General features: G+C 41.1%; 1 protein-coding gene across 1 annotated transcript in view; it reads right to left on the reverse strand.

Moving 5' to 3' along the window:
• Nucleotides 1-9,110: 9,110 nt before the first annotated feature.
• The window catches only part of FER1L6 (fer-1 like family member 6), a 124,746-nt gene continuing 108,290 nt past the window's right edge, over nt 9,111-25,566 (reverse strand). Inside the window, exons 38-41 of the mRNA XM_067467013.1 lie at nt 20,050-20,291; nt 17,649-17,812; nt 12,501-12,601; nt 9,111-9,535 (exon numbers count right to left, since the gene is read on the reverse strand). Of these exons, the coding sequence (XP_067323114.1) occupies nt 9,346-9,535; nt 12,501-12,601; nt 17,649-17,812; nt 20,050-20,291 (697 nt within the window). The 3' untranslated portion in view covers nt 9,111-9,345. The remainder of the gene's footprint in view (nt 9,536-12,500; nt 12,602-17,648; nt 17,813-20,049; nt 20,292-25,566) is intronic.

Below are 25,566 nucleotides of genomic sequence, written 5' to 3' on the forward strand. Positions count from 1 at the left end.
TACAATCAAAGAGCATTCTGAAACCCACCAATGATAGAATTGGGCCAAACGTCCCACACAGAATCCCCATGACCAACAGAAAATACTGTTTTCTGATTATCTTTGGCAACCTCTCTGACACCCCCCCCCCTGCGACTCCCCCAGGGGTCCTGACCCCCAGGTTGAGAAACACTGGTCTAGATGTTTATTAAGAGCACACATTGAAGACTAAAGAGAGTTATATAATTCATAATATAAATCACACCCAGAGCAGAGGGACACTCACAAGTTCAGGCAGAAGCTCAAGGCAGGCAAGGGTAATTCATCTGGGAGTTGTGAAATGATGGTCTCCAAGGAGAGGAAGAACTCCCAACATCTATGTCTAATTATTCTAAAGAGAACACAATTCCTTTATGAACGCTTTGCATTTAAAAGTTAAGTTATTAAACAATTATGCTCTGTTCTTTAAAATTTATTTATTTATTTATTTATTTATTTATTTATTTACAGCTTTTATATTCCGCCCTTCTCACCCCGCAGGGGACTCAGGGCGGATTACAGTGTACACATATATGGCAAACATTCAATGCCAATTTTAACATGCAACATATACAGACATACACAGAGGCTATTTAACTTTTTCTGGCCGCCAGGGAAGCTGTCGCTTTAATCGTCCATCTGCGATGCTGATTAAGTACTTCCACATTCCCGCATGCTTCCCTACTGGAATGCTTTGCTGGAGTCTTCTTTATGGCCTCATAAATCAGTTAATTTAGCCTCCCCACACTTTAAGGTGGTACCTTATTTTCCTACTTGACAGATGCAACCGTCTTTCGGGCTGCAAAGGTCGACAACAGGCTACACACAATTGGTTGGAAACCCACTCCAACCTGGGCTGGCTTCGAACTCATGACCTTTCGGTCAGAGTGATCTTAATGCAGCTGACGCTCAGCCAGCTGCGCCACAATCCCGTTCATTAAAGCAAAGCCTTTAAATAAAAGAGAGCCAGGTTTGTATGTTGGACTACAACTCTAGAAGCCAGAGTTCATTTTTCCATGTGTCCTTGGAAACCCACTGAGTAACCATGGGCAAGTCACCAACTTCCAGCCCCAGGAACCCCTGTGATAGGTTTGCTTATGAGTTGGGAATGACTGGAAGGTACAAAAACATCAACAGTTTAAAATAAGACCACCCCTTAGGAAATGTACATTAATTCTCCTTGGGAGCATCTACACACCTTGGGATACTTGGCATATTTGCCATGTAAACCTTGGTTAGCAAAGGCTTAGGACAAACTGGGCATGGCTGCTTTGTAACTTTTGCTGGAACAACTCAGCCTCAAGCTCCCAGCTGAAAAAAGCAGCAGAAAAAAGGAGACCACAGAGGCTGGATGGCCATCTGTCAGGGGTGATTTGAATGCAATATTCCTGCTTCTTGGCAGGGGGTTGGACTGGATGGTCCATGAGGTCTCTTCCAACTCTTTGATTCTATGATTCTAAGCCTACAGAAACAGTTAAGAACGCCCCTTCCTAGAGTTGGAGGACCTTAAGATGGTAGTGCACACTGTTAACCTCAGGGCTGGACTGCTGCAATATGCTTTACATTGGGGTACCTTTGTACCAAGTTCAGAAACTCCAGGTGGTTGGTCACAGGAACATCCAGTAGTGAGCATATTACACCTATTCTAAAGTCACTCCACTGGCTGCCAATAAATTTCTGGGCAAAATACAAGGTGTTGGTTTGACTTTAAAACCGTACATGGTTTGGGTCCTGGTTCCCAACAAAATGGCCTTCTCCTGTTCAATCTACCTCGAATACCTCTGTGGGATGCTTCCTCCAATTAGCCATAACTCAACTGGCAATTGTCACCTAGAAGAACTTTCCATCAGCCACCTCAAGACTGTGGAATGACCTGCCGGTAGAGCTCTGACAACTAAATGAGCTTTTGGAATTAAAAACCCACTTAAAGACTTATCTCTTCCAGCAGGCTTAGTCAGCCAGTTTTAATCCCGAATTTTAAACTTGTGTCTTATGTTTAATCTTTGTTCTGTATATTTTAATATATATATTGTAGAAATATGTTTAATATGTGTATTTAGTAGAATGTTTTTACATGATTGTGCATTTTTAGCAATGTTGTAACCTGCCACGAGCCACGAGGAGAGCAGGTTAGAAATAAAATGGCTATTATTAGGAATCTCCATTGCTTTTCAGAGATGTTTGCTTTGATGTTACTACATAACTGGAGCACCCAGTGGTGCAATGGGTTAAACCCTTGTGCTGGCAGGATTGCTAACTGACAGGTCCGCAGTTCAAATCTGGGAAGAGCAGGTTGAGCTCCCTCTGTCAGCTCCAGCTCCCCATGCGTGGACATGAGAGAAGCCTCCCACAAGGATGGTAAAACATCAAAACATCTGGGTGTCCCCTGGGCAACATCCTTGCAGATGGCCAATTTTCTCACACCAGAAACAACTGGCAGTTTCTGAAGTTGCTCCTGACATGGAAAAACAAAACAAAACAAAACAAAAAAAAACCCTGCAGAACCCAGGAGTGGACACAGTGTTATTTCCAGTGAGACCTGGTTAAAGCAGAGCAGGTCGCACTATGATTTCCTTCGATCTAAACACTCCAGCAATGTGATGTGTGATATGATATAAAGAAAGATATCTGCCAGAATCTAGGATTTAATATTGCCAGCCTGAGTAGGGTGGATTTTTCTTGACAGGTTTATAGCTTTATTCACAACCAACAACATGACAAAGGAATGCAGAAACTTAAATCTTTTGTTCCTGTCTGAAAGGAATCCCACAGGGAACATTAAGGGAAACTTCCTTTGTTGTACACCAATCAGCATGATGCTCTTTCTTTGGAGTCAATTAATAACTCCCAGTTGGGTGGTGGCAGATCTGATTCACCGACTGATTAATGCAGAAGGAGAAAGATGAATTTCTATGAGGTTTTGACAGTTCAGAGAAGATCTCTCTGCTTTTCAAAAACTCAAGGACATCCTTTTTTGTCTCATAGCTGATGTCCCCTGCAGCTTCCTTGAAGTGTACACATTGTCTATTGCAACTGAACATACAGTAGAGGCAAAATGTCAGGAGAAAATGCCTCTAGAACATGGCCATATAACCTGGAAAACCAACAACAACCCTCTTGTGACCTTACTTTCCAGATAACCCTCGTATTTGGTAGAGAAAGCTAAAGACCTTGTAAAATTTGAACCCCTAATGTTTCATAGTATTGAGCTATGGCAGTTGCAGTGGTGTTCAAACTGCATTACGTCTACAGTGTAGATGCACCTGGCTATCCAAAGAATAAAGTGTGGCATTTTATGGGAATCATTTTGTACACGGTAGAGTAATTTTAGAGGAGGATTGATTAAGAAAAATCACAGTGGATTTGGCCTGGCAGTATTGCAATTGGACTACACCGTGATACAGATGGAAGCATAATATTATGCATATGAACCTAATTATCTCATGGGAGAGCTTTGCCCTGTAAAATATCACATCAGAAATTTAAATGAAGCCTTCCAGATGTTTATAGACTTCAAATCCCATGCGCCCAGCCAATTTAGAATCATGGGACATTTAGTCTCAAACCTTGGGAAGGGAAAAGGTTCCCCACCACTGTTTTAAATAGTAATTATCTCATATTATAATTATATGAAGCATATATTTTCATAGCCCCTAGAATCATAGAATTGGAAGAGACCTCATGGGCCAACCAGTCCAACCCCCTGCCAAGAAGCAGGAATATTGCATTCAAAGCACCCCTGACAGATGGCCATCCAGCCTTTGTTTAAAAGCTTCCAAAGAAGGAGCCTCTACCACACTCCGGGGCAGAGAGTTCCCATGTTGAACAGCTCTCACAGTCAGGAAGTTCTTCCTCATGTTCAGATGGAATCTCCTCTCTTGTAGTTTGAAGTCATTGTTCCATTGCGTCCTAGTCTCCAGGGAAGCAGAAAACAAGCTTGCTCCCTCCTCCCTATGACTTCCTCTCACATATTTATACATGGCTATCATGTCTCCTCTCAGCCTTCTCTTCTCCAGGCTAAACATGCTCAGCTCCTTAAGCCGCTCCTCATAGGGCTTGTTCTCAAGACCCTTGATCATTTTAGTCGCCCTCTTCTGGACTTATTCCAGCTTGTCAATATCTCTCTTCAATTGTGGTGCCCAGAATTGGACACAATATTCCAGGATGTTCCATTTTTATGAAGTTTTCCGTAGCATGGGGAAAACATGGTATTGAAAGCTTCATGTCTTCTCTATTTCAAACCAATATGAAGGGAGCAGCTCTTGTGAAAAGAGAAAGCCAGCAAAGCAAGGACTTCCATCAACGGTGTCAGAAAAGCCCATTTTCCCTTCTGCAGCCTACGCAGTTCCAGCTAAATCAAGCAATAGCATCTTCCCATTTATTGCCAAACACTTATTGACAAATCTGTTGACAGAATGTGTGGTGAAGATGGGGAGGGAGAGCCTTACAAGATTTCAACAGAAGTTACTTTACAGCTGGTGACAGAGTTAAAAGTTTATTGCCTGTTATATATTGTCTTTTGTAGCTGGCCCCCACATAGCCAAGAAGGGGAGAGGGAGTTCTGCATTGACATCTCTGTCGAAGAATCATCCAATCTGACAACAGAAGTTACATCTGAGACAAAACATAGGTTGCATCTACACTGTAGAATTAATGCAGTATGACACCACTTTGACTGCCATGACTTAGTGCTATGGAATCACGAGAGGTGAAGTTTTACAAGGTTGTTGTGACTTTTTCAGGCTGTATGGCCATGTTCCAGAAGCATTCTCTCCTGATGTTTCACCTGTATCTATGGCAGGCATCCTCAGAGGTTGTGAGGTCAATAGGAAACTATGAAAATTGGGTTTATATATCTGTGGAATGTCCAGGGTGGGAGAAAGAACTCTTGTCTGGGTTGTTGTAGGTTTTTTCGGGCTATATGGCCATGGTCTAGAGGCATTCTCTCCTGACGTTTCGCCTGCATCTATGGCAAGCATCCTCAGAGGTAGTGAGGTCTGTTGGACCTTTTTGCTCCAGGCACTGTCCGGCCATTATATGCTAATCAAGGTGGTCAGTTGAAACATTCACACCTAACTCTAGCAGACAAGAGTCCTTTGTCCCACCCTGGTCATTCCACAGATATATAAACCCCCTTTCCTAGTTCCAACAGACATCACTACCTCTGAGGATGCTTGCCATAGATGCAGGCAAAACATCAGGAGAGAATGCCTCTAGACCATGGCCATATAGCCCGAAAAAACCTACATCAGCTCAGTGATTCCTGCCATGAAAGCCTTTGACAATACATAGAACTCTTGTCTGTTTGAGGTAGGTGTGAATATTTCAATTGGCCACCTTGTTTAGCATTTAATAGTCTAGCAGTTTCAGGGTCTGGCTTCTTACTGCCCGGGGGAATCCTTTGTTAGCAGTGATTAGCTGGCCCTGATTGTTTCCTGTCTGGGATTCCTCTGTTTTTGAGTATTGTTCTTTATTTACTGTTATGATTTTAGAGTTTTTTAAAATACTGATAGCCAGATTTTGTTCATTTTCATGATTTCTTCCTTTCTGTTGAAATTGTTCACATGTGGATTTCAATAACTTCTCTGTGTAATCTGACATGGTGGTTGTTAGCGTGGTCCAGCATTTCTAAAATCATAAAGAACAACACTCCAAAACAGGGAATTTCAGACAAGAAACAATCAGGGCCAGCTTATCACTTCCAACAAAGGATTCTCTCAGGCAGTAAGAAGACAGATCTTGAAACTGCTAGGCCATTCAATGCTAATCAAGATGGCCAATTGAAATATTCACACCTACCTCAAACAGACAAGAGTTCTTTCTCCCACCCTGGACATTCCACAGATATATAAACCCAATTTTGCTAGTTTCCCATAGATATCACAATCTCTGAGGATGCCTGCCATAGATGCAGGTGAAACATCAGGATAGAATGCTTCTGGAACATGGCCATACAGCCTGAAAAACTCACAACAACCCAGTGTTTCCAGCCATGAAAGTCTTCAATAGAACAGTTTTACAAGGTCTTTAGCCTTCTCTGCCCCAAAATGCTAGTGAATCACCAATCCACGACTCCCAGGATTTCATAATATTGAGCCATAACAGCTAAAGTAGTATCAAACTGCATTCATTCTACAGTGTGGATGCTGTCCTGAACCTGTTATTGTGAGATGGTTGCTTTTCTTCTCCTGTGTGATTTTTAATGTCCCGCATAATGTCTCTTGTGCTTTTTATTTGGCCCACTAAAGGTGTCACTGTTTTTGTTCATTTTGCTATTTTGCTGCATGGTAGGCTACGTCTGAAAAGGATTTCTATGTTTGTTTCCCAAAGAAGAATCAACACGTTCTGCAACTGTTTTGGGTGCCAGCAACAGATGTTCCCTCAAAGCGTTTTTGAACATTCTCTCTATTAGTTCTCCACTGATCTCCTTTTGAGAGCTCCGTTTGCCATTGCTTTTCATTCCCTCTCATTTGTTGTTTGTGAGTGTATATTATATGTTTGGTTCCTCTGGGCACAATGCTAGTCTTTGTCATAAATTGATTTGAAATGCAAGCTTTAAAGGGTTTGCTTGCTTCTTCATTTTTGGGGAAATCATACTGCAAATGGGACAACAATACAACAACGCTATGAAACATGAAATGTCATTTCCTAATTGGCTGTCTCATAAAAACATGGGGAAAGTTTATTAAACTGCAAAAATGTTGTTTTTGCAGAACATCCAGCAGCACATTTTGCTATAGTTTTTCAATGAATATCTAATCTCAACCAATTCAACGTAGTTTGTGGCAGCCATAAAAATGAAGTATTTGGCGTATAACAACTACTTTCAAAGTAAGTGCCACACAATTAAATAGAAATAACACTTTCAAACCAGATTTTTTTTTCAAATTTTGTTACATAGTGTAATCAATAGTAAAATTTTAAGAGGACTACCTCCCCCCAAATAAAATACAAACACACCACAATTGCAAATAATCATTTATACTGACACATCATATAGAATATTCATGTTAATCCTTTATATTGAGACACAATATCCATAATGCACTTTGGCACTAGTCTATAGCATACATGTATTGTATTGCACTTCACTGTATAATGAATTTGCTCAAGTGGCACTGTTTTTGGATCACCTCACTGATATCACAACATACACATGCTTTTGTGCATATAATATAATGGGTCAACGTACCAACAGCCTTTCTTCCATTTGTGGTCTGCATTCATTGTATTATGAATGTGGTCTGCATTCATTGAATTGAAGTCTGACTTGACCATGGTGGTCCATGCCTTAGTTACCTCCAGACTGGACTACTGTAATGCACTCTACATGGGGCTACCCTTGAAGATGGCCTGGAAACTACAGCTAGATTGGGGCTAGTTACAGGAAGTGGTCAACCCCCCTGTTTAAGGAGCTCCACTGGCTGCCGTTTATTTTCCAGGCCCAATTCAAGGTGCAGGTTATCACCTATAAAGCCCTAAACGGTTTGGGACCCGCCTACCTTCGTGACCGTATCTCTCTCCATGAACCGACCCAGGACCTTCGATCTTTGGGAGAAGCCCTCCTTTTGCCCCTGCAAGTTTCACAAGCTCATCTTATGGGCACAAGGGAGAGAGCCTTCTCCTCTGTGCCCCCCTCCCCGACTCTGGAACTCATTACCTGGAGAGATCAGGAAAGCCCCTACCCTAGAAACCTTTAAAAAGAACCTTAAAACCTGGCTCTTCTGCAGTGCCTTTGGTGAGTAGGTACACAACATGACACTACTGCTCCCCTCGACGCTTCTGTCACTGGAGTACACGCGCCCCCCTCGTGGGAAAGCTTGGTTCCACAACCCTGTTTTTATGAGCTCCCTCTTGAAAATAACTTGCTCTTCTTCTTATCTTACCTGAGTTTTTTTAAACATTTTATCCTGCACATGTGGCCCACCCACTGTCATTGTGATTGTGTTTATTGTAATGTTATATTGTTACCAACAACCAGCATGTCAGACTACACAGAGAAGCCATTGAAATCCACAAGCATGTGGACAATTTCAACAGAAAGGAAGAGACCATGAAAATGAACAAAATCTGGCTACCAGTATTAAAAAACTCTAAAATTACAACAGCAAAACAACAGGGAGGAAACAACCAGGCACATCTTAACATCTCTCAGCAAGAGATTTTCCCAGGCTCAGGCAGGCCTTCAAATGCTAATGAAGGTGGTCAGTTGAAACATTCACACCTAGCTCCAGCAGAGAAGAGCTCTTTGCCCCACCCCAGCCATTCCACAGATATATAAACCCTATTGTCCTAATTCCAACAGACCTCACTACTTCTGAGGATGCTTGCCATAGATGCAGGCGAAACGTCAGGAGAAATGCCTCTAGAACATGGCTCTATAGCCCGAAAAAACCCACAAGAACCTAGTGATTCCAGCCATGAAAGCCTTCGTCAATACATATTCATATGTTTTATGTAATTATGATGTTGTTACTTGTTGCTTATGTGTTTGGTTTTATTTTGATGTAATATGTTGTTTGGGCTTGGCCTCATGTAAGCCGTCCCGAGTCCCCGTTGGAGGAGATGGTGGCGGGGTATAAATAAACATTATTATTAGTAGTAGTAGTAGTATTATTATAAAGGGGAAAATATGGGTGTGGAATGTCCACTGAAATCACTAAAACATAAGCCATGGAACAAATTAAGTTAAATCTAAGTTAAATATAATTTAAACAAGCTCAGCTATATCCAACAACCCCATTTTAAAATATGATTAATTGCTCAGACAGATCTTCTGCAGAAAGCACCTCTCATTCACTTCATCTGAGGGGAGAAAGGCCCATGTATTCATCTAGGGCAGTGGTTCTCAACCTGTGGGTCCCCAGATGTACTGGCCTTCAACTCCCAGAAACTGTAACAGCTGGTAAACTGGCTGGGATTTCTGGGAGTTGTAGGCCAAAACACCTGGGGACCTACAGGCTGAGAACCACTGATCTATGAGGATACTGATAAACCAACAAATATTGAAAAAAGGCTGATTTTGAGATGTTTGGGGACTTAAGATGTTACAGCTGGCACGTGGCTGCATTTCACTGGCACAGCTGCAAAATTCATACCTGCTGACCATGATTACAGAAAGATGGGTTAAATTGTTAAATTGTTAAATTTCTCCCTTCTTCATCTCTAATTTTGGCCCCAGGGCAGAAAACAATAAAGCCATGTTAGATAAGGAATTTAATGTTAAGATAACATTTAAAATAGCCAACATTTCAGGATATGTTATTCTGGATATAAGCTGAGTGGCAGTGAGTGGTTAGTCTGGGCCATGATTTAGACACAAGTCTTCTAAGAGCCTCCTCCCACAACGATCCGACGGCTTATGGCACCAGGGAGAGTGTAGATGAAAAGCACCAGGAATATAACCAGGATAAGCAGAATCAGCGCAATGATGATGTATTTCTTGTAATTTCTCCAGATGAGGTGGTACAGGCACTTGAAAGGGTTCACAAACCAGGAGAAGGAGGTATCAGGCCGGCTGGGGAGGAAAAGAATTAGGAAAGGGAGAGAAAGAAATGAGTTCTGGAGAAAGGCATATATATATTAAGAAGTATTTGTTACCATCGGGTTGTTGCAGGTTTTTTCGGGCTATATGGCCATATTCTAGAGGCATTCTCTCCTGACGTTTGAGGTCACAACCTCTGAGGATGCTTGCCATAGATGCAGGTGAAACGTCAGGAGAGAATGCCTCTAGAACATGGCCATATAGCCTGAAAAAATCTACAACAATCCAGCGATTCCGGCCATGAAAGCCTTCGACAATACATTTGGTACCATCATTTGGAAAGTTACCAGAATTGCAATTTTCCAATTTTTCATTCTCATTGCAAACAAAGCTTATTAGGCTAGTATCAGAGTGGACAACACAAAAGTTGTGTGCACATCAAGATCCCAAAACATACTTGGATTAGCAGTTCAGTATAATACAGTATAACTTTTTCTGGAGTTGCTCAGGAAAACAATTTTCTTGGCTCAAAAACATGAGGATCATGTAATTAGATCAAGCTAAAGGTTTATCACAGGCATGGGCAAACTTCGGCCCTCCAGGTATTTTGGACTTCAACTCTCACAATTCCTAACAGCCTCATGTCCCTTCCTTTTTTCCCTCAGCTGCTTAAGCGTTAGGCTGTTAGGAATTGTGGGAGTTGAAGTCCAAAACACCTGGAGGGCCAACGTTTGCTCATGCCTGGTTTATCAGCTGCTTGATCTGTTACCCTGTTGGTAACACTATCATCTTTGGGAATCTCAAAGAAACTTATGCATGCATGTGCTTCAATTTGATTCTCTAGAGATGTGCATGCATGCGCATTTTTGAGATCTGTATGTGTGCCTTTTTAAATTTGTAGTTGACTCAGAAAGGCAAGGCATTTTTATCTCATTCTGTTTGAGTTTCCAGCATGACTGTTCATGAAGTATAATTAAGAAAAGACTCCTGCTCATCTCATTTTTTTTGGACTCTAATTTAGTTGAGTTATGTATATGCATTTCTGAGATAGTTTTTCATTCTTCTTCTTAGGTGTATATATATTATCTAGGTGTTTTGGTTAAATAGCCACCCATTTTCAGTTGGGAAAGACTGTCTTTAAAGAGCTGTACAAAGTGTATATGCACAATTTGGATCCACGTAATTTTATTCTTGAACTTTCACTAGCATGTTGTTGTTGTTGCTGCTGTTTGCCTCCAAATTGTTTTTGACTTATGATGATCCCAAATGACCCTGTCACAGGATTTCCTGTAGCTGTGTTTTTCCGTGTGTCAGGAGCAACTTGAGAAACTGCAAGTCACTTCTGGTGTGAGAGAATTGGCTATCTGCAAGGATGTTGCCCAGGGGATGCCCAGATGTTTTGATGTTTTACCATCCTTGTGGGAGGCTTCTCTCATGTCCCCACATGGGGAGCTGGAGCTGACAGAGGGAGCTCAACCTGCTCTTCCCAGATTCAATCCTCTGACCTGAGCTGAGAGAGTGTGACTCAACCCTAAGTCATGCAATAGGTTTCCATGGTTGAGCAGGGAATCAAACCCTGATCTTCAGAGTCATAGTCCAACACTCAAACCCAGTAGTTTCTCTCTCCACTAGTGCATTGCTTATTTGTCATAAGTTTAGACAGGATTTTCTAGTTAACAGCATTTTATATTCCCCTCTTTGCAATGATTCTGCAATCCAATTTTAATACAGAAATGTAGTCACTACATAATTTGGTAATCCTGGATTGATGAGATGGGTAAGAAAGATGGAGACTGTCACGCATCTTGTTTGCTTGACAAAAAAGCACACACGGTACATAAAAGTCATTGCTGCTTAAGTTTTCCAATAGAAATGAATGAGAGGAGTGGTAATTCCATATTCAAATCATAATCCAGAGCCAAAGTTTGGATCTGGATCCTTCAACTTCATGATTTATATTGCTAATATGGGCTACATATCAGATCATGCACAGGCCCAGTGGCAAGTTACATCCTTGGAGAATGTTAGCTGTTCTGATTCCTGATGCAAATGCATCAATAAAACATGAAAATTAAAAGAATATATCATGGCATGCAATGGCTTCCTTTCCCCCCTTTATGCTGATGTAGCTTCTAAATAAATGATAGCAAATGCCATCGAGGTCAGAAAGTATGAACTTAGATTTCTAAAGTGCCTGGGGAAAATAAATTCATCAAACGGTACAATTTCCTAACCATCTTGTTTTTATGAATGTGCTTATATAACCCTCCATTCAAGTGTTAATATAAGAATACTGCATTCAGATAGGATGGGATGGAGATGATACAATAAATTTGGTTAACCTCTCCTGCCATGGGATGGGAAATCCATTCTGGAATGCGATTCTGAATGTTCAGGGAGCTATCCAAGGTGCTGATTATATATTATGTGTAAAATTTGGCACTTTGGACAGATCCTTCAAAGCTGAAGCATTCATCACTACATTAACATATAAATAAATACCAGAAGTCAATGCTGCTCAATAATCTCCTCCAATTCTTGAGGCATTCCTGGATTTTGAGCAGATAGAAAAGGCCAAATGTCAAGCACTAGGGTCGCATTAGCTATCTGTGGAATTTGGAGGGCTTTACTCCATCACAAACTCCCAAATGTGTTTTTGGGAAGCAAATGTTTGTCCCATCCCATGTAAAAATCAGGGTATGAATCCAATAAATCAGTTTTTAAAATGTCCCCTATGGGGCATGTACTAGAACAATTTTGCATATTTTTTACTTTCGCTGGAACATGTTAGATCCAGAAGAGACTTTTCTCCCCCAACCTAATGACTTCCTCAGATTCTCCTGGGTCAAAAGTGCCTAGAGGGCAGAAACAAGAAGAAATTGCTTCTTTCTCTGGGGAAATCTGGGGCCTCTTTACCGGAACCTGGATCATCCATGTATTAGTCAGAGATCCTCAGGTCATAATGAAAGCAGACACACAGCCAGCAAAGTTTACTCACTTGGGCTTTTCCAATGGTTCCGGCTCTTTCCGAGCTTTGCCTACAGGATTCTTCTCAGCTTCCTCTGCAGTGACTAAATGAAATTCAGCTTCCACTTTGCCCTGGAGTGAGAAAAAAAAAACAAACATCTCTTTCAGTTCAGTGGATGTTAACACCTCTTAACAAGTCCTTAATCTACTGTAGTTGATAAACAGTTCATTCAAACATTGGTACCACAAAGTCATAAATTACAAAAGTGAAACAATAAGATGTCTTCACTCATAATCATTATCTTTATACTTAATGATAATAATAATTAGTTATCAGGAGAACTTCCTTCAGGCAGGGTTTTAATTAGGGATGGATGTACTACTACTACATAATAATAATAATAATAATAATAATAATAATAATAATAATAATCTTTATTTGTATTCTGCCCCATCTCCCCGAAGGGACTCAGGATGGATTACAATCCCTGAACTCACAAAGCAGTGTTCATTTATAATGGATCCTTGGTATTAATTAAGGTTTGGTTCCAGGACCCTCTGTGGAAACCAAAATTAATACTCAAGTCCTATTATATCAAATATTGTATCTTGGCGTCACCTTAGATCAAATACTAACATTTAGGAAACACTGAATGAACACCAAACACAAAATAGCTGCATGCAATAACATCCTGCAGAAACTTACTGGCAGTGCAAGGGGTGCAGACCCAAAATTAATAAGAATATCAGTCCTGGCCTTGTCTTACTCAACTTCTGAGTATGCCTGCCCTGTTTGGCATAAGTCTGCTCACGTGAAACACATAAATATAGCACTGAACAAAACCTACACCTGTTGATACTCTATAACAGGGGTCCTCAAACTAAGGCCCGGGGGCCAGATGTGGCCCTCCAAGGTCATTTACCCGGCCCTTGCTCAGGGTCAACCTAAGTCTGAAATGATTTGAAAGCACACAGCAGCAACAACAACAATCCTATCTCATCAGCCAAAAGCAGCTCCATACTTCCCATTGAAATACTAATAAGTTTATATTTGTTAAAATTGTTCTTTATTTTAATTATTGTATTGTTTTAAGTGGTTTTTGCACTACAAATAAGATGTGTGCAGTGTGCATAGGAATTCATTCATTTTTTTTTTCAAATTATAATCCGGCCCTCCAACAGTTTGAGGGACTGTCACCTGGCCCTCTGTTTAAAAAGTTTGAGGACCCTTGCTCTATAAGCTAGCTGGCATTGCCCCCCCCCCCCCCAATGTGGAAGGGGAAGTTGCTGCTAACTGTGAGAGAAATAAGGTTGAACACTGTGAAAGCCACCCACTGCATGGCTATCAGCCTCCTCCCAGTAGACTCAAATCAAAGAAAAGCTTTAGGAGAACGATCACTCTTCTTGGCATCCCCAAGCAACAGCAAGGGTATCCCTCTGGGCAGCTAAACCAGGAAATCCCAATTGGATGGCCCCCCAAGAATTGGTAATGGGGAAGTCCCTGAGCAGACTCAGAAGTGGAGTGGGCAGATCAAAAGACAACCTAGAAGAATTCTCCACCTTGAGCGACTGTGGAGCAGAACAAACAACTCTGCATCTGTATACTTGCCGGCAATGCCCTGCCTCATACACAGAGGAGAAATTGTTTAAAGCAGTCCCAGTTGCCCGTTTTTGGTCTAAAACTATCGAGCCACTTGTGCTTCCTCTATTTTTATCAGTTTTATACTTATTTATGCAATGTTTTTGACACAAAATAAAGAAATTTTATCAAATGACATAGAAAATAGTATATCTTATGTAAAATAACAAAATCAAGATTGGATTTAAAAAAATATATACTAAATCTATGGATGGCAGAATTTGTAGATATGCAGAACCAAATGTAATTCCAAAACCCACTGCTATCAGAAGGACTCAGTTCATGTCGTAGTCCCACCACTGAGTTTCCTTCTCGCCAATTTTCCTATTCCATCATAATTGCCTTTACTACTAATCCAGTGGCATCGGATGCAAGAAAATATCCTTCTCTGGTGCCTGCAGGATGCTATGCTGAAAACTAGGCACATGGAACTTTGGGAAATATATTTTCCCAGTAGCGCTGATGTCAATAAGTAGCTATGGAATAAGCGTATTTCGTCGTGCTTCCTGTGCCTTCCACTCTTAAAATGGGAGCTGGAAAAGAAAGTTGGTAGTTGTTGTGTTTACTTAAAGAAAGTGCTTAAGTTTTCAAAATTTGTGTTTCTGAGTCAAGAAATACAAATGGCATTTGAAGTGCTAATAAGCAGCATGGATTAGAACACTCTTATGTTCATCCAACACATTGACTGCTTATGTATTCAAATATTTGTTACACTTATTTCCTGCTTTACAGTCTTCAAAAAGGTCAAAGTAGTGCCTATGGCTCTTCTCCTCCCTATTTTTTCCCTAAGTTAGATCAGGTTAAAAAAGAGAAAAACTGCATCAAGATCACCAAATGAGTTTCATGGCTCACTGGCAATGTGAATCGTCCCAGCCCAACATTAAAATGCACAACCATTATAAATCAGTTGTTACAGCTATATTAAATGTGCGTTGCAATAAAAAGAGGCCCTCTAGCCCCCTTGAAACAAAAAAAAAATAGTTTTGAAGTATAAGTTTTTGTAAACTGGCTCTACTTCATCAAAGTCTTAAGTAAGGCGGCAAGGAAAATATTACCTGGCTGCTGATATAATGGAATCTATATGGTAAAGAAACAGGATGACTGAGAATTATGGGAAGGCACTGATTCTCTGCTCAGCAACTACATTTTCTAGGCAGGGAATTGCAATCCTTCCCTGTCATACCTTGAAAACTTAATTGTTTGCTTCAGGCTTCTGATATTTCACCAACAGAGATTTTCTCTGTATTGGGACGAAGTAGTACTTCAAATACATAGCAGCAGAGATTTATTATTAATAGCCCCAAAGTGTATGGCAATCCCTTAGATGTACATTCAATCCACATGTATCCTCTTATTTCCTTTTGCCTGACTTTGCAATATAATTAGGCAAAGTTATAATAACTCTGAGGAAATTACAATGGGAAAAATAAATGCCAGAAGATTGTGTGTACAGGACGATTGGGAAGAGGACTCCCAGCTGTATATCCATGCAAAAAAAACAAAGGTAGTTGCAAATTATGGGCATATACTTTAATCATAATTTTTGAAAGATGCTTCAGAAGTCAATTTCAAAGAAGAAGACAAATTCAACCTTCTGTATTGGGAAGATGGAAAGCAAGGGAGCAATTAGAATAATCAAATTATAGAATCGTAGAGTTGGAAGAGACCTTGTGGGTCAAACCCCCTGCCAAGAAGCAGGAAAATTGGTTTCAAAGCACCCCGACAGATGGCCATCCAGCCTCTGTTTAAAAGCTTCCAAAGAAGGGGTAGAGAGTTCCACTGCTGAACAGCTCCCACAGACAAGAAGTTCTTCCAAATGTTCAGATGGAATCTTCTTTCCTGTAGTTTGAAGCCATCGTTCCGCGCCCTAGTCTCCAGGGCAGAAGAAAACAAGCTTGCTTCCTCCTCCCTATGACTTCCCTTCCCATATTTATCCATGGCCCTTATCATGTCTTTTCTCAGCCTTCTCTTCTGCAGGCTAAACATGCCCAGCTCTTTAAGCCACTCTTCATAGGGCTTGTTCTCTTAATCATTTGATCCTTTTATCATTTGAGTCACCCCTCCTCTGGACACATTCCAGCTTGTCAATATCTCCCTTCAATTGTGATGCCCAGAATTGGACACAGTATTCCAGGTGTGGTCTGACCAAGGCAGAATAGAGGGGTAGCGTGGTTTCCGTGGATTTAGACACTATACTCCTATTTATTCAGGCCAAAACCCCATTGGCTTTTTTTTAGCAGCCACATGACATTGTTGGCTCATGTTTAACTTGTTGTCCACGAGGACGCCAAGATCTTTTTCACACGTACTGCTCTTGAGCCAGGCGTCCCCCATTCTGTATCTTTGCATTTCATTTTTTTCTGCCTAAGTGGAGTATCTTGCATTTGTCCCTGTTGAATTTCATTTTGTTAGTTTTGGCCCATCTCTAGATGTTTTGAAAAATTGCAACTTCCGTGAGCCCCAGCCAACATAAGCAGTCATGAAGTATTGCGCAGTCTAACATCATCCTTCCTCAATTTCCAACCCTCTAGACAGGGTTGGAAATTGAAAGTTTCTCTAAATGTTATGGACTGCAGCTCCCAACTTCTCTGGCCAGACCAGCCAATAGTGAAGATCTCTGGAAGTTGGAGTCTGATGACATTCAGAACCAAAACAACACAATTGCTCTCAACAAACAGTTAATAAATGTATGCGGCTGGAGGTGGTAAGCATTAATCCTCAGGAAAATGTGGAGAAATTCACCTCAAATCAAAACATTGTTTTACCCACAAATGCCCCTATAATGTGTGTGTGTGTGTTGGGGGGGGGGGGAAGCATTTTCACGGTATTTCTTGGGTTCTCCGGACCATTTTAGGCCCAGGAGGGGTCTTTTTAATGAGAGAAAGTGATACACACAGCAGTAGTTTCCCAATATATTCGTGCAAGTGGCCACAGTGTATAGACACGCAAATTTCCCCATCATGCTTTATAGGATTTAAGAGAAACACTTGAAGCACTTGTGTACATTTGTATTACCTGTGTAACTTGGTCAAATTTGAAATTAAGAGGAATTGTGTGGAAGAGATGTTACAAGTCAAAACAGATAATCCGAAAAAGATATTTTTCTAATGGAGGACCAGAGGAGTAAATAAATATTATATGCTGGAAGACCTCCTCATTACGATACTTGGCTCTTAATACCATTCATACCCTCCTGTTATCTTCTGTGTCAGTGGAAGTGAATGAATTCCAGGTTTTAATCCAAACTTTCAAAAAGTTATCCAAAGTGCTGAATCCCACTGCTTCAGTACTTTGAATAATTCCTTTAAAGTTCAAACTCTAATCCAAAGGAACATGGACGTGACCAGCTATCACTGCCTTACTATATTCAAAATAATTTAATATGTGTATTTATTTTTACAATGTGTATTATTTTGTAACCCAAGCCACAAGGAAAGGCAGGTAAGAAAAAACATTGTTGTTGTCATCGTCGTCATCATCATCCTTGGTTAATATCAGCATGAAATAATCTATTTCTAAATGCAATCTTGGGTGATTTACCGTGAGTTCTCCAGCTTTGACGAAAGGCCACCAGCCTCTGACTCTCTTCTGCTGAAATATGGAAATCTTGTTCTCCTCGGGTGTTGCGGTTACCATGCTTATGTCACAGCGCTTGGCCGATTTGGCGGCTCGAGGAAAACCATTCAGGTTCATTTCAAGGGAGCCTGGGAGGGACAAGGAAATAAAACTACCACATCACTCAAAGACCTACTAGACAGCACAATGTTCCCAGAACAGCTCCCAGCTCAGATAAATTCACTGAAGCTCTAGTGCTTAGGAACATCATAATCTGCTTATACCGTCCTGTAATTGCTGTTACCATGATTAGCAGAGGATGAAGGAAAGCACATTCGTAGGAGCTGACTGACTTGCTTCTGCTTGGGAAGCCTCTTTAGGTAAGCATCAGAGGTTGGGGAAAGTTACTTTTCATTGGCTTGGGAGAGTTTGGTATTTTGACCTTTGGAAAAAATAGAAACTTTTCCCAAATGTGAATGAGCATGACCTTGGATACAGGAAAAGCTCTAGGTCAGTGGTAGCTCACATGAAAAATAGTCCTTGGCATCCTGATGTAGGCAGGGAAAACTCTGGCATAAAATCTTGAAAGTCCAGGAGAAGTCAGTGTAAATAGCACTGAGCTAAAAGAAGCATTGGTCTGATTAATTGCAAACCAGCTTTCTCTTCTTTATGACAATTCAATAAATATAAGTCTACCTGCTGAGATAGGGTCAGGATGGCCTGAATTTCAACATGCTGATTGGAGAAGGGAGATAGGGGGTTTGCTGTTCCTTATTTTTCTGTGACTAAGCCTTGGAAAAACAGTAATAAAGGATCCAAGTATAATCCTCAAGTACTCTTAGGCAAATCCTTTTCAAGGGCAAAGATACATCATCTCCTTCATTATAAAACCATAATGTTTTCCTGGCTTTTGTTGGACCTTTCCTCATTCTAAGTGGCTGGTTACCAGCAATCAAAATTTTAAGCCAAAAGTCTGGCAGCATTTTTGGTACCATCCTTTCGAATTTGGGGCTGCTCAGCATCTGGGAATTTCTCAGATGAGAGGCAATTGTAATATTTTTCTACACACATGCCATGCAAATGGTGAGATTATAAATCTGCTCTAGATTTTAGTCTGAACCTTAACTTTGATGGGGAAATATTGGAAATATATTTATGCATATATTGTATGTACTTTACCAGCACTGAAATGTATAGAAAAATCAGGTTCTCTCTTTGTAAGAAAGCCAGCAGGACAGAGAAGGAATGTTGAAAGGGGGAGGAGAAGGGGGACCTGTTATCTATACATTCCAGAGAGACTAGTACAACATAGCCCAGCATCTTCCTTCTAAGTAAGGAGCCTATCTCTCTTTGTCCCTCCTGACAGGTCAAAGTAGGCCCCTTGATTGATGAATGTAAGCTGTAAGCTGTATGCTACTCTCTGAAAACAAATACAGAGACATGCCTCTTGTATGTTGGAAGATAGCATTTGATATTTCTATGATGCTAAAGTGACGTAGTGAATGATGTCAATGTATGTAGAAGCATGTTTCTTTGTTTGCCTGCATTTGTAGAGGTATAAAGGCACAGTCAACGCCTTTATCGGGCACTCTGGTTTGCTTTTGGACACAACTCCTCACCAGAGTCCCAGCTGGAAATAAAGCGATACTTTTCTTTCTCCATAAAGGAGCTCTGTTGATATTATCTCTCCTATCTGTTGCAACAACCTTAATTATACCCAAAATGGGTACAGCATCTTGCATAGTTCCATCAAAATTCAGATTAAAACTTATAATGGTTTCACTGCCACACTGACATGGAAGCCATCACTTATAATTGCTGCTGCCTGCATGGAGGAAGCAACCTGGAAAGCAACTGGAACATACTCTACTGAAGATGGCACTAAATAGGTGTTATCATATTACACGGGCACAACCTAGTACAATATTGTAGCTCCTACTCCCTTCCCTCCCTTCCGACTGCTCATTGGACGGAAGGATACTAGAGACAAAGTTGAAGTACTTTGGCCACATCATGAGGAGACAGCACAGCCTAGAGAAGACAATTATGCTGGGGAAAGTGGAAGGTAAAAGGAAGAGGGGCTGACCAAAGGCAAGATGGATGGATGGCATCCTTGAAGTGACTGGACTGACCTTGCAGGAGCTGGGGGTGGTGACGGCCGACAGGGAGCTCTGGCGTGGGCTGGTCCATGAGGTCACGAAGAGTCGGAGATGACTGAACGAATGAACAACAACAACTCCCTTCCACTGTTTTGATATTCCATTCGTATTCTCAGATTGCAAGTAGCAGCTTCAGATTGCTGCCAGAATCAGCATCATAGAGAAATGGGCAGATATACTCTGCCGGCCTCCAGTTTAAATCCAGGTCACTCTTCCACAGGACTTACCCAGGAAGTCATCCGAAGACAGCCTTTCGAAGTCCCACACTTGGAGCACCAGCTCTGCAGGGATTTTGCGCTCTGTTTTGTCCAAGGAAAATATATTCTCCCTCTTGGAGACCACCATTTGCTTCTCAGCTGGGAGGTAATGGAATGGGAATACAAAGCGCCAGTTGAAGTTTCCTTCTCCAGTCAACGAGTTGTAATGAACGTCTGTTTCTTGCTTATCATCTTCAAGGGCTTTCAACCATCTGATGGAAAGCAACAAAGGATCAGGTGATGTTGGACAGGGGACCTATGGTAGGTAAACTGCTCCTATCTCTCATACAAGACAAATTATTATATCTATGCCTCAAACCAGAGTTTAAGGGGAAAATTGGAGTCGTCAGGGTTAGGGATGCGGGGCCCATGTGAAAGTGGAAAAAACAAAAATAAAAATATGATTTTAAACCTGAGGGAACGTTTCCCCTTATCTTGTATTTACAATAGCTTCAGTTTTCCTGTATTTTCATGACAAATAGCAACATAAAAAACACCCAATATGTTCGCAGCCCTGATCAAAAACACTCTTGGGTATAAATAGTTATTACATTGTAAAATGCCTTCACAACTACAGGAATGAAATGACATTTGCTTTTACTGCTTTGCTGCTTAACACGTTCTGAAAAAGGTAACACATTTTGAACCCAAAATGAGCAACGGAGACGATATGACCGGTCAGTTCCTGACTATAAAATGCTCTTTAAAATGAAATGAAAGATGGTGCGGTTTGGTGGAGGAAACAGTTTCATGCAATAGCTTCATGTTAGAATTCAGTCATTAAACAGTTTTGTTATCACTCCCAGAATGGCTTAAATTTTAGTATAACTGCAGCATGTAAGTAGCAGAGAGATTATGAAAACATGTTTCAAATTATAGTAAAACCAATCTTCAAACAGAGCTGTTCTCTACAAAGTAGGGCATATTGCCATCTTACTAGATACGCATTCATTTTTAATTGGGTTGTATGATGCAAAGTAAAGTTCCATAATGAATTTTAGGAATGGGTTGCTGTGAGTTTTCTGGGCTACATGGCCATGTTCCAGAAGCATTCTCTTCTGATGTTTTGCCTGCATCTATAGCAGGCATCCTCAGAGGTTGTGAGGTCTGTTGGAAACTAGGAAAATTGGGTTTATATATCTGTGGAATGTCCAGTTGGGAGAAAGAACTCTTGTCTGTTTGAGGTAGGTGTGACTGTTGCAATTGGCCACCTTGATTAGTATTTAGTGGCCTACCAGTTTCAAGGTCTGGCTTCTTACTGCCTGGGGGAATTCTTTGTTGGGATGGGTTAGCTGGCCCTGAATTTTTCTTGTCTAGAATTCTCCTGTTTTTGAGTGTTGTTCTTTATATACTGTTATGATTTTAGAGTGTTTTTAAATACTGGTAGCCATTAAATGCTAATCAAGATAGCCAACTGCAACATTCACACCTACCTCAAACAGATAAGAGTACTTGCTCCCACCCTGGACATTCCACAGATATATAAATCCTGTCCAATTTTCCTACTTTCCAACAGACCTCACAAGCTCTGAGGATGCCTGCCATTGATGCAGGAGAAATGTCATGAGAGAATGCTTCTGGAACATAGCCATACAGCCTCCCCTATGAACCATCAAGACAATTAAGATCTTCTGGTGGGGCCCTGCTCTCGGTCCCGCCACTTTTACAATCGCGTCTGGTGGGAACGAGAGACAGAGCCTTTTCTGTGGTGGCCCCTCAGCTATGGAACTCTCTCTCGATTGAGATCAGATCTGCCCGCTCCCTCCTGTCCTTCAGGAGGCTGGTGAAATCCTGGCTATGGAAGGAAGCATTCCCAGAATAATGGTTGAAACCAGCTACAGAACAAAGTTATCGACCACACATATGGACTGAGTTGGACATAATTTTATCTTGGCGATTTGGCTTGTGTATAATTTTAATCGATATGTATTTTAACTCGTTATTATATGATGTTTTTAGATTGTACTATTAGCATTGAATCCTGGCTGTAAGCTGGTCTGAGTCCCTCTATGGATGTTGAGAAGATCGGGATATAAAAGTTTTAAATAAATAAATAAATCTCACAACAACCTAGTGATTCCATCCATAAAAGCCTTTGACAATACAATTTTAGGAATTTTACCAAATTAGAGGGCACATAAACTCTGCTGGCCTCTAGTTTAAATCCAGGGGCTCATTCCCATTACACAATTATAGCCCTAAGGTTTACATTTTAACATGCCTCTGCCAAAATACCACAAAGGCATCAGATCCAAACTGATCATCATAGTTAAGCAGGGTCAACCTTGTTAGTACCTACATGGATAACCATCAATTAATAACAGGGGTTGCAGGCTATATTTCAGAGGAAGCAACTAGTAAAACCATCTCTGCAAATCCCTTGCCTAAGTAATTAAACCCTATGAAATTCACGGGGCCACCATAAGTTGACAGGCATATTTACATTTTTCATCCAGGGAGCTCTAGATGCCTCCCCAAACCACAAAGTTTCACAGGATGCAGCCGCAAGAATTAAAGTAAAACCGTAGTACTGTAATTGTGCAGAGGAAGACTTATTAAAAATTCAACAAAGCATTTTAAACGTCTTGATCGTTTTATGTATCAGAAACCAACGTGATGTACAATGAAATATCCAAAAACATGACAGGAAGCAAATTAAAATGAATGGCTTGACATAAGAGGGTAATTTTAACCATATGTTGGAACCTCATTAAAGATGGAAGGGTAACACAGTAGAATTACTGTTACAGGGGAAAAAATCCCATGCAGACTACTTCAACCAGAGAAGTCAGCCATAGCAGAGCACCTGATGAACCAACCTGGACACAGCATTTTATTTGAGAACACAGAAATGCTGGACCACTCTCACAACCAACATGTCAGACTACACAGAGAAGCCATTGAAATCCACAAGCATGTGGACAATTTCAACAGAAAGGAAGAAACCATGAAAATGAACAAAATCTGGCTACCAGTATTTAAAAAACTCAAAAATTACAACAGCAAAACAACACACAGTAAACGATCAGGCACATCAAATCACTCTCAACAAAAGATTCCCCCCAGGCACTTCCAAGCCATTAAATGCTAATCAAGGTGGTCAGTTGAAACATTCACACTTAGCTCCAGCAGACAAAAGTCCTTTGTCCCACCCTGATCATTCCACAGATATATAAACACATTTTCCTACTTCCAACAGAACTCACTACCTCTGAGGATGCTTGCCATAGATGCAGGCGAAACGTCAGGAGAAAATGCCTCTAGAACATGGCCATATAGCTTGGAAAAACCTACAACAACCCAGTGATTCTGGCCATGAAAGCCTTCGGCAATACAAAAAAAATCCCATGTTCTTGGAAACCTAGCTTCCTGGTGCAACTGATAATAGAAGACCCAACAGATCCTCTCTGGAAGATCATTCATTCCCATCAGGCTTATGTGGCCTAGGTATCCTAGCCCTGAGTGCCTTTAAAGTCATTTGAGGCACCCAAAGATGCTTTTTGCATCCAACGGCCCTTGCCTGTCCCCAAAAGGTACAGGTGGTTACCTTTTGCTTTACCCCCAGATGGCAAATAGTAACCCCAATAGTAACTCCCCAATGCTGTTGGGATGCATCTGGTTGTTTTGTTATGCTCGGAGGCTATTTGTAAACTTTCAGCTGTTCTGATTCACCTGCTTTTCAAATACCTCTATTTCTATGTCCTTCTAGTTTCCCCCTTTAGTGCTCAGCTTATTTCAATTGCTTCAATATGTAATAGTATTGTGGAGAGAGAAGAGGAAGGAGCAGAATCTTGTCCTTCCCAGCAGGTTTAGGCTAAAGCAAACTGCTGCAAACTCTCCCAGTTTGTTCATTCTTCCTCATTTTCTTGTTTGCCATCACAATCACACTGCTTGGCCACACAATACCCCAGTTTACCCTGTGAAATGTTGGAGGGTACTTAATTCTCAAGCCTAGTTTGGTAGAGGGGGTTTTAGGGTCAGGGCTTGCTTAGCCTGTGGTTTCTACCTGTATAGAAAGTGTTGGAGCATGTAAAAACCAGTTGGTGAGTGTGTTAAATGAAAAATACAAAGCATGAAGCTGATTGGTTGGGTCACACTCAGAAGCTAGCTGAGCTTGGGAGCTCTGGCAACAGTTACATGTTTTGGTTTTTCTGTGTAGGAGCTTGTCAAGACAAGTCAGTATATTATTTCTGCTTCTGAGCTGATGGAACAAGATTCCTCATATGAACAACTAAAGACCATTTGAATCTCTCTAAAAGGACATGGTGTGAATTAATGCAACGGTTCACATGACTGTATATACCGTATGTTGCTCTGCACAACAAAGAGTATTTATTATTATTTATTCATTTAAAACTTCTATATCCCGATCTTCTCAACCTCCATAGAGGGACTCAGACTGACTTACAGCAAGGATTCAATGCTAATAGTACAATCTAAAAACATAATATAATAACGAGTTATTATTGGGAAGTCGGATCTGGCCATAGTGGTCCATGGTCTTGTTACATCCCGAATAGATTACTGCAACATGCTCTACGTGGGGTTGCCTTTGAAGACTGTTCGGAAACTTCAACTAGTCCAACGGGGGGCAGCCAGATTACTCACCGGAGAATCATACAGGGAGCATACCACCCCTCTGCTATGTCAGCTCTACTGGCTGCCAATCCAGTTCCAAGCACACTTCAAAATGCTGTTCTTGGCCTATAAAACCCTATACAACTCCGGCCCAGCGTACCTGTCTGAACATATCTCCTTCTACATCCCACCTAGGCATTTAAGCTCTTCTGGAGGGGTCCTGCTCTCGGCCCCGCCTTTGTCACCAAGGAGACTGGCAGGGACGAGGGACAGGGCCTTCTCGGTGGTGGCCCCCCGCCTGTGGAATTCACTCTCCGGGGAAATTAGATCATCGCCATCCCTCCTCTCTTTTAGAAGGAAATTAAAAACATGGATATGGGACCAGGCCTTTGGATAATCAGACAAACTGATAAGGACAATGATGACTAAAAGCTTTGGAAACGGATTATGATATGCTGAATGGACTCATGTACTGGTGAAACGATGGCCACCAGGCTGACTTTTTATGAGATTTTATTGTATTAATTTAACTATTGACGTTTATTGTTATGTTATTTATTGTATTGAATTGTATGCATCGAATATGTGCCGGCTGGAAGCCGCCCCGAGTCCCCCCTAGGGGGTTGAGAAGGGCAAGGTAGAAGTGCTCGAAATAAATAAATAAATAAATATACATTTCGATTAACATTACAAACACCTTATTCTTTACTGATCATCTGCGTGGCATATGTTTTTTTTTTTCTTGCAACACAATGTATGGATTGGTAAAGACATGAAGTACACGTGATTTTCATTCCACAACAGAGAGGTCTGTAGGCACAAAATTAATGTAGCCACAGAAAGACACTGAAAAAGAGCATTTTGGGTGCAAAGTTGATAGACAGACTTTAATTTGGCATTTCCAAATCT

This window comes from Anolis sagrei, chromosome 4 (genome assembly GCF_037176765.1).
Source record: "Anolis sagrei isolate rAnoSag1 chromosome 4, rAnoSag1.mat, whole genome shotgun sequence".
Classification (NCBI taxonomy): domain Eukaryota; kingdom Metazoa; phylum Chordata; class Lepidosauria; order Squamata; family Dactyloidae; genus Anolis; species Anolis sagrei.